This window comes from Cryptomeria japonica, chromosome 4, assembly GCF_030272615.1.
Source record: "Cryptomeria japonica chromosome 4, Sugi_1.0, whole genome shotgun sequence".
In the NCBI taxonomy this organism is placed as follows: domain Eukaryota; kingdom Viridiplantae; phylum Streptophyta; class Pinopsida; order Cupressales; family Cupressaceae; genus Cryptomeria; species Cryptomeria japonica.
In genome coordinates this window covers 600397110-600414441 of record NC_081408.1, presented here as the reverse complement: position 1 = coordinate 600414441, position 17332 = coordinate 600397110, and the positions used below count along the sequence as shown (strand labels likewise).

The window sequence follows — 17332 nt, the reverse complement described above, 5'->3', positions numbered from 1 at the left end:
CATTCAAATATTCTTTGTCATTGCCTGTGGAGAATCTTAGAGTGTATGAAACTAGATGCTAAATTCTAACAAATGCCTCAAAGTCTTAAATTTTTTCAAATAGTTCCCCGTTGTCAAAGGAAGTATACCTAAGAGTGTTAATAATAGCCATCAATTAAGAAAAATACATATTGAGCCTTGTTGAAAGGCAATGATTGGAATGGATTCACCAGGTCATTGTCAACCAACTCAAAGACTTGTGAAGCTTGAAAATACTTCCCATTTGTTGAAATTATCCTTAGGGTGTGGACTTTTCTCCATTTTAACATTTTTTTCTACCTTCCAAAGTGGTGGAATTTACCTCATTTCTACACATTTTCAATGACGGGCTTTCAAGGCATTTCAATACTTTTATTGATTTGTAGTGGCAAATTTAGAATCTAGTTCAATATTTTTTCATACACCTTGGTGAAGTTTATGAAGGTTTAACAGTTCCTAGATTGGAGTTTGAAACACTTTTTACACTCACTTGATCAAATTTTATGAGAGTTTCACACTCTTCTCACCAAGGTGGTGGAGTTTTGACACAAAAAGTTCAACAATCTTGTCAACACTGAATGTCAGACTTTGGACAAGTTTGAATTTTTCCACCCGCAAGGGCGGAGATTGTAGCATTTTCACACTTTCCTCCCCAATACAATATTCCCTTACGAATATTTCTTTGAAGCAAAATGTAGATTGAGTCTTAAGTATTTTTGGGAGAAGTGCATCATTGGATAGATTTTCTAACTTTGAAGCAAATGATTGCATATTAGTTTGTGGTTCTTGATTTAATTTCTTTTTTGTAAATGAAGTATGAAAGCTATATTTTTTTTTTCACCTTGGATTTTTTCCTTTATTTTGTTGGCAATCCTGGCTATAATAGCAAGAAAGTAAATAAATTAATCATAATCTATCTGGTTTGTGATACAGTGCATGTCTAGGAAGGAACTTAAAGGTTCTAATTATGTTGTTTCGAAGAATAAATACATAAAAAATAGAAAAGGATTATAAATTTCAATCTATAGATGTATTGAGACGCATGGTTTACATATAAAATATGTTTAACCCTCAGTTGGCTCACATGGAAAACCAAAGGAACTTTCAAATGCACTAGAAGATTCAACTTATAAGCCACCTTCCCGATTTTTCACACCACTTTGAATGGTCCATCCCACCTTCGAATCATTGATGCACTAAGTCCTTTTGAAGTCTTGAATTGATTCAGATCCGTTCACAGCAGGACTTGGTCACCCACATTGAATTCAACCAATCTCCAACTCTCATCAACATATTTCTTCATTCAGTCAACCGCCTTAGCCAGAAGGTATCGAGCAAAGTGCACCCTTTCATTGAACTGATTGATGTAATCAATAGCTTCTAAGTTTGGACCCTAATAACCACTTAAAATAATGTGTGGGCCAAGGGGTGTTGACCCGTGCCCAACTCAAAGGGCAAGAACTGGCTCACACTCAACTTTTGCATGTTATAGCTATATTGGGCCACATCCAACAAACTCAGCTAGTTGGTTTGATCTGCATGGACAAAATGGCAGAAGTAATCCTCCAAAATCAAGTTGATCATCTTGGTCTGCCCATCCATTTTGAGGATGATAACTCATCAACATCAACAACTTCGTTCTAGCCAACCAAAACAATTATGCCCAGAAGTTGGATGTAAATCTTGGGTCGCAATTGAAAACAATGCTTACTGGTATCCCCCAATTCTTCACCACATTCTTGAAAAAGAGTCTCGATACAACTTCAACAGTGCACGACAATTTGCAAGGCACAAAGACTGTGTACTTGGAAAACCAGTCCACTATCACCAAGATACTTGAGAATTCACTCACCTCAGGTAATTGGGTAATGAAATCTATGTTGATACTTTCCCAAGGGTGTACTAGAACTAGAAGTGGCTGAAAAAGACCACATGGGAGTTGTGTCACTATCTTATCTTGTTGACAAGCAATGCAAGTGTGCACATACGCTTCAATGTCCTCCCTCATAATAGGCCAATAATAACCTCAATCCAACAAGAAAGAGTCTGACTCTGGCCTAGATGGCTTGCCCAAAGCGATTCATGAAATTCTAACAACAATTATATGCAGAGCTCTTTCCCTTTTGACACATAAACCCGATTATTGATTAAGTAAAGCACCCCATCTTGCATGAAAAAGGGACGAGTGTGCCCCAAATGCACTTGGAGGACAATCTAATGGGCTTGCAAATCATTTTCCAAACCCTCCTTAATCTGGTCAAACTGAAAGTTCATCTTATTTTCCATGTGAGCCAACTGAGGCTACATCATATCGACCCAAATGATCATGTCCACAACATATTGCTGCATGGCCCAGATAATGTGATGGACCGACCTGATTAGTTGGTAAAAGAAGTGTTGGCAATGCAAAGATACAGCTATGGAGCTAAGGCATCCAAAGAGTTTCTAGTATGGCGGAAGGGGAATTTTGGTTTGGTTCAATTGCCAAGGTTTTTTGTTTTGGCCTAATTAGGTCCCTGGAGCATTCCAAAGGCTTAGTTTGGTCTTGTATCGCATTGATCATGTGATTTTGGGTTTGTATGATCTAATATTGGGTTGATTTGTGTTCATATACCCATCCCTTTGCTTGGTTATGAAAGAATCCAATTGATTTTGCATTTGGGAGTGGTTTCATAACTGAATCCTTGATGATTAAGGTCTAGAGAGGCCTATGTGTTTCATTATATGTTTCAATTCTTGATTATGGATTCATGTATGATATATATGATATATCTATGTTCTTGGCATTTATCATTCCTTGGATTGAACCCAAGGGTAAGAGTGGTCCAAGCTCAATTTGATAAGCTAAAGCCTTTGCTACGTGGTAGGAAACTGATCTGATCATGAAGAGGAAGAAGAGTTGTTGCGCAAAGCTACCGTTGAAGTGCGCACTGGAAGAGGCAATGCTACTCATTGTCTCAAGATGCACGTCTGACTCCAAAATCTTGAAAACCGGATGCAAGACTTGGAAGGTGTGGATCTTGATGGTTGCACTACGAAAATTAGAAGTTGTGTATGCAGACATTACAAAAGGAATTAATAATGGTTTGGAGGTGATCTTGAAGCTGCGTGAGGAAATTCAATTCCTCAAGGATGGCTAGGCTTTACATCATACGTTGATAACTGAGAGAAGATCACACAGAACCTTGAAGCCTATGCTTCTTATCGATCCCTATGATGGAAAACGCAACAACAAAGCGCTGGACAATTTCTTTTGGGACATCAAAGAGATGTTCTAAAATATGTCAGGCTTGTCGGATGAAGCACAACTCAAAAAGGTGGTCGAGCTCTTAACTAGAGGTGCAAATATTTGGTGGAGAGTGTGTGCTATCAACAAAGTCATCAAAAATATTGTAATCGAGATCAAGTCTTGGAAAGATTTGAAGGTCATTCTCCAAAAGCAATTTAGACCCAGAAATTTAGATTGGGTGGTCCGATCTCAATTTGATGAGCTAAAGCACACAAGAAAGATCAGAGATTATGTCAATGCTTTTTAGATGCTATATCTTGACGCTACTAAGATTTTAGACTTCAAAAAGATCTACCTGTACATGGGAAATTTGTAGCAGTGGGCGCAAACAAAGTTGCATAGAAAAAATGTCTAAACCTTGGCGCGAGCCATTGTTGTTGCATATCATTTTCTCAACTACAAGGGTGACGTCGCGAAGGGGTTTGGTGGCTTAAAGTCGGATATTAGAGAAAAGCACAGTAACTTTCACCCTCAAAATCAAGGGTGACAGGGTGTACCTTATGCCAAGAAAGGGCAAGGTAATGGCAACAAGAAGCAAAGTGGACCTTCTCAGAAGTTGGATCACCCTACACCAAAAGAAAAGGAGAAAGAGAGGAATTGCTTCATTTGTGGTCACACAGATCACTAGGCTAGGGAATGCCCTAAGCAACAAAGGGTCAATGCTACCCTTGCAAATTCAATCATTCCCGATGTCGAGATTTTGCAAATATTAAACGCGATGCACGAGATTTTGCAAAAATCTCTATATAAGACCCTTCAACTCAACACAACCTATGCTTTGTCGAGTCTTTCTTCGGTCTATTGAAAGTCTTGGCCATGGTGAACATTTGTGCCACTCATAACTACATATCATCCAAGAAGGCAAAGTCGCTTAACCTACCTATGATCGAAGGTACCGGATCATTCAATTCGGTGAATGACCCTACTGAAAAGTGTGTTGGAGATGTGCATGGAACCATGATGCAGGTAGGTGCATGGCAAGGCCCAATCAACTTAGTTGCCATCGAGATGTCTAATTTTGACTTGATCCTCAGGCAAGTGTTTATCAAATAGTCCTTTATTTTTCTTGCTCTGCACCTAGTCTGAGAGATCTTCATGGACTTGCATAGACCCAACATGGTCTCAACCATTAAGGTTGGACAAGCGAATCGGATCTTGAATGTATTAAGCCTTGGTCGCGTTGTTCATAAATATGTTGATGACCTTTATGTCACAACACTCTTGGGCGAATGGGATAAGGAAGGTGAATCAAAATCCTCTGACCCTGGTGGTGTACAAAGATGTTCTTCTAGAGTGGTTGTCGAAGCAACTCCCACCCCAGAGACATGTGGATCAATGCATCGATCTTGATCTTGGAGTACATCCACATGCGCATGCACCCTACCACTTCTCTAGTCTTGAGATGCTAAAATTGAAGAAACGGTTGGTGGAGCTGATTGAAGAGGGTTACCTTCATCCCTCGTGATCTCGTTACGCCAATCTCTTTTAAAGAAAGAAGGATGGATCATTGTGCTTGTGCGTGGATTATCAAGATTTGAATAAGCTCATACTGAAGAACAAGTATCTACTGCCCTTTATTGCAATCAATGTTGACAAATTAGTCGAGGCCCATTACTTTATGAAGCTGGACCTACGCCAAGCGTAGTACCAAATCAACATTTGTACCAACAACGAAGAAAAAATGACCATCACAACAAGACATGGATCTTATCATCTCTTGGTGATGTCCTTTGGGCTCACCAATGCCCCTATTACATTCAACACATTGATGAATGATGTGTTCCAGAGCATGCTAGACCAATGCATCATGGTTTGCATTCATGACATCTTGGTCTACAACAACTTGCTGGAAGAACACAAAAAGCATTTGGCTAAGGTCTTCAAGTTGTTGAGGCAGAGCTCCTTGTATGTTAAGAAAGAAAAGTGCTCCTTCACACAAAATGAGGTGCAATTCTTGGGCCACGAGTTATTGAAGCCCAACCCTAAGAAGTTCTTAGCTATTCAAGAATGGGAATTGTTGTGGAATGTTCACAAGGTGCTCCAGTTCCTTGGTTTGGTCAATTGCTATCGCAAGTTCGTCGTAGGATACTCCAAGATAGCTAGTCCCTTGATGAATCTTTTGAACAAGGGTAGAGGTTAGAAGTGGGGTAAGAAGCAGTAGGAAGCCTTTGAGTTGCTAAAATAAAAGTTGGTTGTTGAGCTTGTGTAGGTCTTACCAAAGTTTGGAAAACCATTTGAAGTCTAGACCAACAACTCAGAGCCATTGGGGGTGTACTAATGCAAAATGGCCACTTGGTGGCTTTCAAATCCAAAAAGTTGAATGATCGAGAACACAATTATTAATCTCATGAGAAGATGATGACCGCCATAGTTCACTGCTTGAGGACTTGGTGACATTACTTATTAGGTGCTCACTTTGTGGTCAAAACCAACAATGTGAGCTCAACCCACTTCAAGATGCAGGCGAAGTTGACTTTGAAACAAGCTCGATGGCAGGAGTACCTTGTTGAGTTTGACTTCAACTTGGTCTATAATCTAGGGAGACATAATTTGGTGGCTGATATGCTGAGCCACAAGACTCGGCTTCATGGGCTCCAAGATTCATTTAGAGTCGGAACTTTGCAAGTCAAAATTGCAGAGCACATCTTAGACCAGATTAAGGAGGGTTTGGAAAATGACTTGCAAGCCCAACAGATTGTTCTCCAGGTGAAGTCGGGGTGCACTCATCACATTTTCACGCAAAATGGGGTGCTCTACTTCACTGATAATAGATTTTATGTGTCAAAATAGACTAAGCTTTGCAAAGAATTGTCAGGATGTCATGGCTTTCTTGGGGTGGGCATTATGGGTCAAAAGTGGACTCTTGCCTTGCTGGAGAGAGGTTATTATTGTCCTAATATGAGGTAGGACGTTGAAGCATACGTGTACGCTTGCATTACTTGTCAACAGGATAAGATGGTGACATAACTCCTAGGTGGTCTCTTGCAACCACTTTGAGTTCCAATGCGTCGTTGGGCTAGTATCAACATGAATTTCATTACCCAGTTACATGAGGTGAGGGGACTCAATTATTATGGTGATAATGGACTGGTTTTCCAAGTACAAGATCTTTGTGCCCTATTGATCGTCGTGCACTGCTTAAGTTGCAGGACTCTTTTTAAGAACGTGGTGAAGAATTAGGGGATACTACTAAGCATTATTTTCAATGGTGACTCATAATTTACATCTAGCTTTTGGGAGGAATTGTATCGATTGGATGGAACAAATTTGTTGATGTTGATAAATTATCATCCTCAAATGGATGGGCAAACCAAGAGGATCAACTCGATTTTGGAGGAATACTTGCATTGTTTTGTCCATGCAGATCAAACCAATTGGTTGAGTTTGTTGGATGTGACCCAGTATAGCTATAACATGTAGAAGTTGAGTGTGAGTCAGTTCTCACCCTTTGAGTTGGCCACGATTCAACAACCTATTTGAGTTTCCCACGACTCATCTAATGTGGTGGACCAACTTGATCAATTAGTAGAAGAAGTGTTGGAAATGTGAAGTCGTGGTTATGGAGCTAAGGCGCTCAAAGAGTTTTTGGTATGCTAGAAGGGTAAGCCAAAAGACAAATTGACATGGAAACACGTTGAGTCAATGTGGCGTCATGAGGAAAAGGTGCTTGAGTTCCTCCAAGGGAGCTTGAATCGGTTTGACTAAGTTTGTGAGACTTATCCCCAGTATGATGATGCTTTTGCTAGGTGCATGAGCTAAGCACCAGCATCAAGGGCATTGCTTGATTTAGGTGGGGTTGAGTATAAGGGACTATCTTGTGCCTATTATGTTGTTGTTGAGCTTGACATGCCCTGCATTTACTATGACCTTGTCCCTGTGATAAAACATGAGTGCACAAATATTCTTGGAGTTTGTCCCTTTTGACACAAGTATGTTATGAGGCAAGTTGGATCAAATGGCCATGATCTTGATGTGTGTTATCTTTGTCCAAGTTATTTTTGATAACGCTCTATGATTTACAGGATCATACTCCCTTTAATGCGACGTGACCCTTAAGTGTGACTAGGTGCGCTAGCTTTGCAGTGCAGCTCGACACCTCATTGGCTGTCGAGATTTTTGCCCTGAGTTGGGAACCTGGGCTATAAGATTGTCCCAACAAGGTGTTGCAAGATGCGTTGAAGTGCACCCTTCTGGAACACATCGAAGGAGTCTTTTTAAAGGGGTGCACTCTTGCAAGAATGACACCAAGAACATCTGCCCTAAGAATCAACAGTGTTGCGGTCTACCTTATGTGAAGAAATGTTAGGGTAATGGCACCAAGAGAAGTGAACCCTCTTAGAAGTCTGATTGCCCTGCGTCAAAAGAAAACAAGGAGAAAGAGAGAAATCGCTTCATTTATGGTCGCCAAGACTACTGGGCTAGGGAATGCCTTAATCGACAAAGGGTCAATGTTGCCCTTGCACAAGATTAGACCATTCTTGAGGTCGAAATTTGTAAATGTTGAATGTAGTGTGCGAGACTCCTTTGCAAATCTCTATCCAAGACCCTTTAACTCAACAAGAGCTATGCTTTGTCAAGTCTTTCTTCGATCCGTCAAAATTCTTGGCCATGGTGGACACTGATGCGACTCATAACTATATTTCATCCAAGAAGGCAAATTCGCTTAACCTACCTATGATCAAAGGTGTCAAACCATTCAAGCCAATGAATGGCCCTACTCAAAAGTGCAATGGAAATGTGCATGGAGCCATAATGCAGGTAGGTGCATGGCAAGGCCTAATCAACATAGTTGCCATTGAGATGTCTAATTTTGACTTGATCCTAAGGCAAGAGTTTATCACACAGTCCTTTGTTGTTCTTGTTTCACACTTGAGCTACATAATCTTCATGGAATTGCGTAAACCCAGCAAGGTCTCAACCATCAAGGTTGCGGAAGCGAATCAAATCTTGAGCGCATTAAGCCTTGGTTGTGTTGTTTGCAAAGAGACCGACGACCTTTATTTTGAAACACTCTTGGGCGAATGGGATGAGGAAGGTGAATCAAAATCCTCCAACCCAAGTGCTATGCAAGATATGTTCGATGTGTATAAATATGTTCTTCCGGAGCAACTATGGGAGAAGCTCCCACCCTGGAGACTTGTGGATCATTGCATTGAGATTGAACCTAGAGCGCATCCACCTGTGTGTGCACCGTATTGCCTATCTAGTCCCGAGATGCTAGAATTGAAGAAATAGTTGGTGGAGCTAACTAAGGCGGGTTACCTTCCTCCCTCATGAGCTCCTTACACTGCCCCTGTGCTATTTCAAAGAAATAAGGATGGATTGTTGCACTGGTGCACGGATTATCGAGCTTTGAATAATCTCACAATGAAGAACAAATATTCGTTGCCCCTGATTATAGATAGCTTTGATTGATTAGTCGAGGCCTATTACTTTACAAAGTTGCACCGGTGTCAACGATACTAACAAATCAGGATTGTTGTCGGTGACAAAGAAAATATGACCATCACAACAAGATACGAATCTTATGAGTTCTTGGTGATGCCCTTTGGGCTCACCAATGCCCCTGCCACATTCAACACATTGATGAATGATGTGCTCCGGAGCATGTTGGGCCAATGTGTCATGGTTTACCTCGATGACATCTTGGTCTACAATAACTCACTGGAAGAAAACAAAAAGTATTTGGTTGAGGTCTTCAAGTTGTTGAGGCGGAACCCCTTGTTCGTCAAGAAAGAAATGTGTTCCTTTGCACAAACTAAGGTGTAGTTCTTGGGCCACATAATTGGCAACAGGTTCTTGAAGCCTGACCTCGAGAAGCTCTAAGCTATTCAAGAATGGGAGTCATTGCAAAATGTTCACAAGGTGCGCCAATTCCTTGGTCTAGCCGATTACTACCGCAAGTTCATCTCAAACTACTCTAAGATAGCCAATTCCAAGACGAATCTTGTGAAGAAGGATAGAGGTTGGATGTGGGGTAAGAAGCAAAAGGAAGTCTTTGAACTGCTAAAACACAATTTGGTTGCTAAGGCCATGCTAGTCTTACCAAAGTTTGGCAAACCATTTGAAGTCCAGATCGACGCCTAAAATTTTGCCATTGGGGGTGTGCTAATGCAGAATGGGCACCCTATGGCTTTCGAATACTGAAAGTTGAATGATCAAGAGTGTAATTATTTGACTCATGAGAAGGAGATACCTGCCATAGTTCATTACTTGAGAATTTGGCAACATTACTTACTAGATGCTCACTTTGTGATCAAGACTGACAATGTGAGTTTGACCTACTTCAAGACGCAGCCGAAGTTAACTCTGAAACAAGTCCAGTGGAAGGAGTACCTTGTTGATTTCGACTTCAACTTGGTCTATAATTCGGGGAGGCATAATCCAGTGGTTGATGCACTGAGCCACAAGACTCAACTTTGTGTGCTCCCAGATTCATTTAGTGCTAGAACCTCGCAAGTCCAGATTGTGGAGCACTTCCTGGACATGATTAAGTAGGGTTTAGAAAATGACTTGCAAGCCCATCAGATTGTGTCGAAATGGAAAGAGCTCTACAAAGAATTGTCAAAATGTCATGACTTGTTTTGGGCAGGTCATCCGGGTCAGAAGTGAACTCTTGCCTTGCTAGAGTGAGGTTATTATTGGCCTAATATGAGGGAGGACGATGAAGCATATGTGTGCACCTACTTTACTTGTCAACAAGATAAGATGCTGACAAGTTTGAGGTCATCTCTTGCAACCACTTCCAGTTTCAGTGTGCTCTTGGGCAAGTATCAAAATGGATTTCATTGCCCAATTACTTGAGGTGAGCAAATTATAAAGTATTATGGTGATAGTGGACCAGTTTTCCAAGTACGTGATCTTTGTGCCTTGTCGATCACTGTGCACTACTTAAGTTACAATAGGACTCTTTTTCAAGAATGTGGTGAAGAATTGGGGGATACCACTAAGCATTGTTTTTTATGTGACCCAATATTTACATCCAACTTCTGGGTGGAATTCTTTCAGTTGGTTGGAACGAAGTTGTTGATATCGACAAGTTATCATCTTCAAACGGACAGGCGAACCGAGAGGATCAACTCAATTCTGGAGGATTACTTGAATCATTTTGCCCATGCGGATTAAACCACTTGGCTGAGTTTGTTGGATGTGGCCCAATATAGCTATAACATGCGTAGAAGTCGAGTGTGAGCTAGTTCTCACCCTTTGAGTTGGCCACGGGTCAACAACCCCTTGCCTCGCTTAGTATTTTGAGTGGTTATCAAGGTTCGAACTTGGAAGTTGTTGATTACATTAAGTAGTTCAATGAAAGGGTGAACTTGGCCCAATACAATCAGACTAACGCAAGAACCGAATGAATAAATATGCTAATGAGAGTCATAGATTTGTTGAATTCAATGTGGATGATTGAGTCCTACTCCGAATGGATCCGAAAAAATTCAAGACCTTCCACTCCCGTTCATTCCATCCAACTATACCTCGATTTTAGCATTGTCGTTATGGTTCTCGTGCCTCCCACTTGGCCTTCCACTCCCGTTCATTCCATCCAACTATACCTCGATTTTAACATTGTCATTATGGTTCTCGTGCACCCGTTCCTATCCACGTAGTTGTCGTTACCGTTACCGTGCACCCGTTCTTGTCCACGCGGTTACCGTTACCGTTCTTGTCGTTGTTTAGAGAGAAAACAGAAAACAGAGTTTTGATGCAACGAAAACCCCAAAGCTACATGGTCTCATTGGGAAGGGCTTTGGTGCAGCGAAAGCCACAAAGATATGTGGTCTCATTGAATCACAAGATATTGAAATAATGTTTCATGGAAGGAAGAAGAACTTCACAATACTTGATGCAAATGCAGTATATACATCAGTAACCCAAGAGCAAACCATAAAAGGAGATTTCAAGGGTAACGTGGCAGAATAAAAGAATAGTGTGTGCTCTTTACCCCAATATTGCAGAATAAAAGAATTGTGGTAGAAGTATAACTCTGATTTCAGTTTTTATAGAACTTCAATAATAGTTAAGAAGTTTGTACTTTCAGCAGGGTGATTAATTCTGTGAATGTAGAATCTACATACCAGGGTGTGTTTGTAAATTAACATATGCACATAATTGATTTGCTGAAAAGACTTTAGAAATTTCAAGCAAGTGCAATTCTGATGTAAAGCCAAATTCTTCAACCTTTTCCATCATCCTTCCCTTATGCCGAAATGGGAGCTTTGGAATAGGGCATGGACATCCCATCAAAGAATAATGAAGAGAAGATTTTTTTGTTATATATTACAGATGGAAATTCTCTGGTAGAAACTTATAAAAAATGGGGAATAATAGATAAGGCATGCCAAATGTTTACAGCATGCCTTAAAGAGATGTCATCTCATCGGATTCGATGACTGCAGGATATGCCAAAAAAAATTGATTTAATTTACTGTTTAAACTTTCAAGGAAATGCAATTGGCAAATGTAAAGCCACATTTTACAGCCTTTGTCAGTACCCTCTCTACCAGTGCCAAAATTCTAGCTTTGGAACAGGGTATGGACATTCATTAGGGCATGGTCGAAGGGGAATTTAGAAAACACATGCAAACAGTTTGACAGAGCGCCTCAAAGTGATGTCATCTTATTGAATTTCATGACTGCAGGATATACAAAAAATGGATTTTATTAAAAAGGCAGTTGAAAATTTCAAGAAAATCCAATTGACATATGTAAAGCCACATTGCACAACCTCTGTTAGTAACCTCCCCACTAATGTTGTGTAAGCCATCCCTTATCAAAGACGTGGAGTACAGAGGCGCATAGTTCTCATATAATGCCCAACAACTTATCAGTTATGTTCATTGTCCTTGGTATATGGGATTTCCTCCCAATCATCAATTTCATGGAATCATGATACTACCATTAAAAATTATCTTCACCCTGTTTAACTCCATTTAACGCTAAAATTTTTGTTGAATGACAAATATAGTATGATAATTCTGCACGAAAAAAGTTAATCACTTAGTCAACGATAGATCATTACATATATATTATTTTATTTGACATGGGCTCATGGAAACAACCAAGAGTCAAATCTATCTCTTCTCACAGCCCTGGTGAGTGTGCTTGACCCAGGAGTGCCCTCCCCTTTTACAAAACAAAGATGGGATCCAGTAGGGTTGTGCTACATCTCAATATGATTAAAAACTACTCAAGAGTGGCCTCCCCTTTTAGGAAACAAATATGGCATCCAGCTGGGTTATGCCACATCTCAATATGATTAAAAACTAGAGATATATGAAACGAACCAATTGAATTCTGAAAAGTGTGTAGTCACTTTACTATCTAAAAAAAACTTCACTTACAAGAAAAAAGTAGAGTCCTAGATTGAGCCAAGAATGCAAAGTTCTGATGGTGGGTTTTGTAAATAGAAGACATTCTAAAATGTCATAGAGATACTATTTGATCTCTTAATCTTCGTCTTGTTCACACAGTTTGTCAAACGCAATACATCTATACCCTACCACAAAGCAAATAAGCAATGAAATCAATTAAAGTGAGGCCTGCCACCAGAAAGTAGAAAAGATCCATATATCCATGGTTAAGGTTTGCAGGCATCCAACTAGGACTGTTTTCCCTCTTTGTAATGTCCATAACAATTGTCACTAGCAAATTGCGGACATAATTTCCAAGTGACATGAAGGTCATGCAAAGGGCATTTCCAAAGCTTCTGAGTGCATCAGGTGATTGGTTATTGAAAAATTCTGATTGACCCACATACATGAACACCTCTGAAGCCCATATTAGAGCGTACTGAGGAATTTTCCAGAAAATGTTGAGAGAGCTTGTGTTATGACCTTTATTGCTACCTGCTTTCAATCTATGCATCTCAACTAGACCGGCTATGTCAAGAAAATGATAGTTTCATGAACAATTATTACAACCGATTATTTGTAAAACATGAAGCACAATCTTTGTTCAAACTATGGTGTTAGAAGACGAGAAGACACTAGCTATGTCAAGAAAATGATAGTTTCATGAACAATCATTACAACTGATTATTTGTTATAGGGTGATTAATAATGGTAACCACGATCTTTTACAATCTAGTTATGAAAGGACTGTCATCTTGAATTTCTTAGAATTGTGCATTGATGAGAGATTAGTAAGGCCAACATTATTAGCGTATGATTGAAAGCAATAATAACTATTAAGAATCAAAAGCTCAAAGACAAAGATAACAATGAGATAAGCAATAAACAATAGTGTGACAGGTGAAGGTACCACTATGCTTTCAATAAATGATAGAGGATATATGGGTATGAACAATGGAATGCAGTATGAGGAGGCAACACATAAGATGAATTGTCATGAAGGTATCCAACCTGTGGCATCAACAACCTTGTGTTTGATGAATGAAGGATGCATACAATGCTTGTGAAACATAGAGATATACAACGCATGTGAAACATAAAGATGCTATTAAAATCAATTTTCATATAAAGATTATAATGTAAATTCTAATCGTGTATTATTTTCCACAATATATATTCAGATATCAAAATTAGATTTTCGTATCTACTTTTAAGACATGTATGTATACATGCAGACAACCTTACATTCAACACTACTATTTTGCAATTCATGTATGTTCACAAGGGGCTGCACATATTGAGCCAGACATCTTGGAAGCTTAGACAAACATTCCAATTATGTTTTTAACATCAAAAATCACATTATAGCATTCAATGTCTTAAAAATGCTTGTAGTTTTGGTGGAGTTGGGCGGGATAGTTTTGGTGATGTTCAATTTATTTTCTCTATTTATAAAGGTTTTAATTCTAATAATTTAATGGAGGCTCTTGCCATTTTGTATGTTGTTCAACAATGCTCTACTCTTGGGTGGTGCAATATTATATGCGAATCTGATTCTCAGGTGGTGGTGAATTTTCTATCCCAGCAAGAGCATGGGGATGTTAGTTGGCACTTGGCTTCAGTTATTAGGCAGATCCTTCAGTTATGTAGCTCTCCGGATTCAATTATTTTCACACACATTCCTAGAGAGTGGAATGGTGTCGCTGATTGTTTAGCCAAACGGACCTCGGATCAGATGCAGGATTGGAATATAGTGGATAGGGGGCAATTGCCTTCGGATATGGATTTTAGGCTAGATCAGCTAGTGGACAATGATAGGGCTTTCTAGTCCTTTCTTCTCGTCTCTCTATTTGTATCTCTTGTAATTGAATAAATTTTTACCCCTCTTTTAGTAAAAATGCTTGTAGTACACTATAACATCATAGCATTATAGTATCTTCAATAGTTTCAAATTGTGTGTATCAACCATGTCAAAATTATCTTCATTGTACTAAATCTGGTCCTCTTCTCATTCATCTTCCCTATCAAGATCGTCAAACCAATTTTGACGCTTGTTATTTCATGGCATCGGTGGAATCATAGGTGTTCTATTGGAGATACTCGGCCTTTTCCTCACATGCATGCACTCAATCAAGCCCCTTTGATGACGAACAGTGTGACCAAATCCATCTTGTACAGGGTGAAATGTATGTGCACTTGGATGGTCTAATCCAAGTTGGGATGAGATGCATCTACTCTTGACCTTGTTTGACAAATCCTCTAAATGCTTATCAATGAAAATAGGTGTTGCCAAATCAGTTGTATGAGTCGAAATTCCCTGCAAGTTGTGCAACTTGTGTGTTATCTGCAACTTCATTTCTCTCACTACATGTTCATCTCTATTGTCAATGGTCTACAAAAAAAGACATATTTCAAAAATTATATAATCAAATTAACAAGAATTGGAATGATAAAAATGTCGCTATAAATTCACTTGTGGATGCATAGAATTATCTTCCAAGAGTTGACAATTTTCATTATCTATAATCCCATCAAAATTATTAATTACCAACATTGACATTGCAACAAATTTAAAAAATTTAAACACAGTTTGCAAAGAATGATATAGCAATTTTTTTTTTTAAATCATGTTTGTCAAGTAACAAATGATTAGAGGCATTGGTAAGGCGTCCTCCTATAGAATCAAGTGTACTAGCAAGATTATCAAGGCCTACATGCAAGTTGTTAGATAGATGTTGTCTTTGTCTCTCCCTCATTAAGTTCACCTTCATCACATGCTTGCACAAGTATCCTTGCAATGAAAAGTTGCAAGAGCACATTGATAGATCAAGTGAGGAGGTATACACCTCATATCGAAAATTAAGATTGCTTTCACTTGCCACCCATGTTGTGCAATCATCAATGTCATTAAATGTAACATGGTCATCCAAGATTTTTAATGCTCGAACCCAAGATGTGTTTTCAATCTTCTCAACATCAAAGTTCCTATAAAAACCATGTTTTTTGATGACTTGCACCCACCAATAATAGATATAAACATGTGGTGTTAGCTGATGTATCAACCAATTAACCCAACGGCTTGTAGCACACTCGATTGTTTTCAAGAATCATCTCTTTAGGTGTAAATGGTATGACTCTATGGCACCATTTGTCTCCTGCCCTGCATGCTTTAGTGTATAGAAACATCTAGCCCACATACTCAATCTATTGGACCATTGTCCCTTAAAATATTCAATGAATGAGGATTGTGTATCTTTAAAGTCTTCAATAAATATGTGAATTGCATTCCTTGTTGAATCCTCATCCATTGAATGATGCATGATAAATCCAAGTCTATCAAACATCTCTTGTCTAATTGCTTTCTCTTTGACCTTTGCAATCAAGTTCTTTAACCACGCACGTCTAACATGCCAAGAGCATAGATATACATCACATTGAAACACTTCTCTGCATCATGAATATTTTTACTCAGTATTTAATTTTCTTTTAAAGGATGTTTTGAAATATACAAAAATTACAAGGGTTGAATGACAAATGAAATACCTGATAGCTTTGATCTTGGCACCTGCATCATCCAACATGAATGCATTTAGACTCCACTCAATATTCTTCATGTGAACCCATTGGAGAAGAATGCGCATCCAATATGCAATATCATGTGCACAAGACCTGGACATAATGACCCATGCTACAGGCTCCCCCATATGCTTGGAGTCGAATACAAGCATTATATACAATTGAAACTATCATAAGGCATAGGGTATGATGTATTAGTACTATATTTTATTTTGAAAGTAAACATTTTTAATTCAACCCTACCAAAGAATACACTACATACCTTAATCGCATTTGTACCAAATGTAGAAGCCATGGCCAATATGTTGTTGTGGCTATATTGAAGCATCCAATCAAGTTGTTCTGGCAATTGAATCCCTAGTACAAATGGGACTTCCCCATCTCCATCAATAGTGGCACTATACTCCTGATATGCAAACCACTTTTCGGTGTTTGGTAAAACCCATTATTGCATTGAAATAGCATTAGTACTATGAAACATGTATCTTAATGTCTTAATTTTGCGATCAATGTTTGCAATATCATCCATGGTGAGAAAATCATCCCTAGAAGTTTGGCCCTCAAATATGGTCATTTTCTCATGCACCATTTGCTTATGTTTTTTATGCACTGCATCTGCGGGCATGCCAAGTAAAAGTAATGACTCCACCCATTGATGCAATTGCTCACTAATATATGGTGCAAAGAAGGACCTCATTCCCAAAAACTCATTGTTCATTTGACCATGACAAGGTATGCCTTCCTTGTCCACATGTTGAACCTAGCGGTACCATACCAACACATGGTTTGATTTACGAACCATGATTCCTGTGCTAAGATGATGGGTGCAACCACGTTGTGTATGTTTTCGACCAAGTCTACTACCTTTCCCCGATTTGGGAATCGAAGAAGGATCAAAAGGCGTTGCATATTTTTTCCTATAGTCCTTCGGTCCATAGGTGCACCAATACCTATGGAAATCATAGAGAATATTCATATTATTAATACCTATAATTAACAAATTATTAAAGACATTCTTTCACTACACAATCACAAGTATAAACATTTTTAGTCAGCGTATTACTCTTACATGTAATATTCCAAACAACTATTAATC

The 17332-nt window shown here is 39.1% G+C and overlaps 1 protein-coding gene and 1 long non-coding RNA gene across 2 annotated transcripts in view; both read right to left on the bottom strand.

Moving 5' to 3' along the window:
• LOC131874777 (uncharacterized) overlaps positions 1 to 17332 on the bottom strand; it is a 36089-nt gene that overhangs the window by 14037 nt on the left and 4720 nt on the right. The window lies entirely within an intron of this gene.
• LOC131061078 (uncharacterized) lies at positions 15366 to 17179 on the bottom strand. Its single transcript, XM_057994582.2, has 3 exons — positions 16499 to 17179; positions 16204 to 16403; positions 15366 to 16107 (listed from the first exon to the last, which is right to left on the bottom strand). The coding sequence occupies exons 1-3, from the start codon at positions 16562 to 16564 to the stop codon at positions 15768 to 15770; spliced, it is 606 nt and encodes a 201-aa protein (XP_057850565.1). The 5' UTR covers positions 16565 to 17179; the 3' UTR covers positions 15366 to 15767.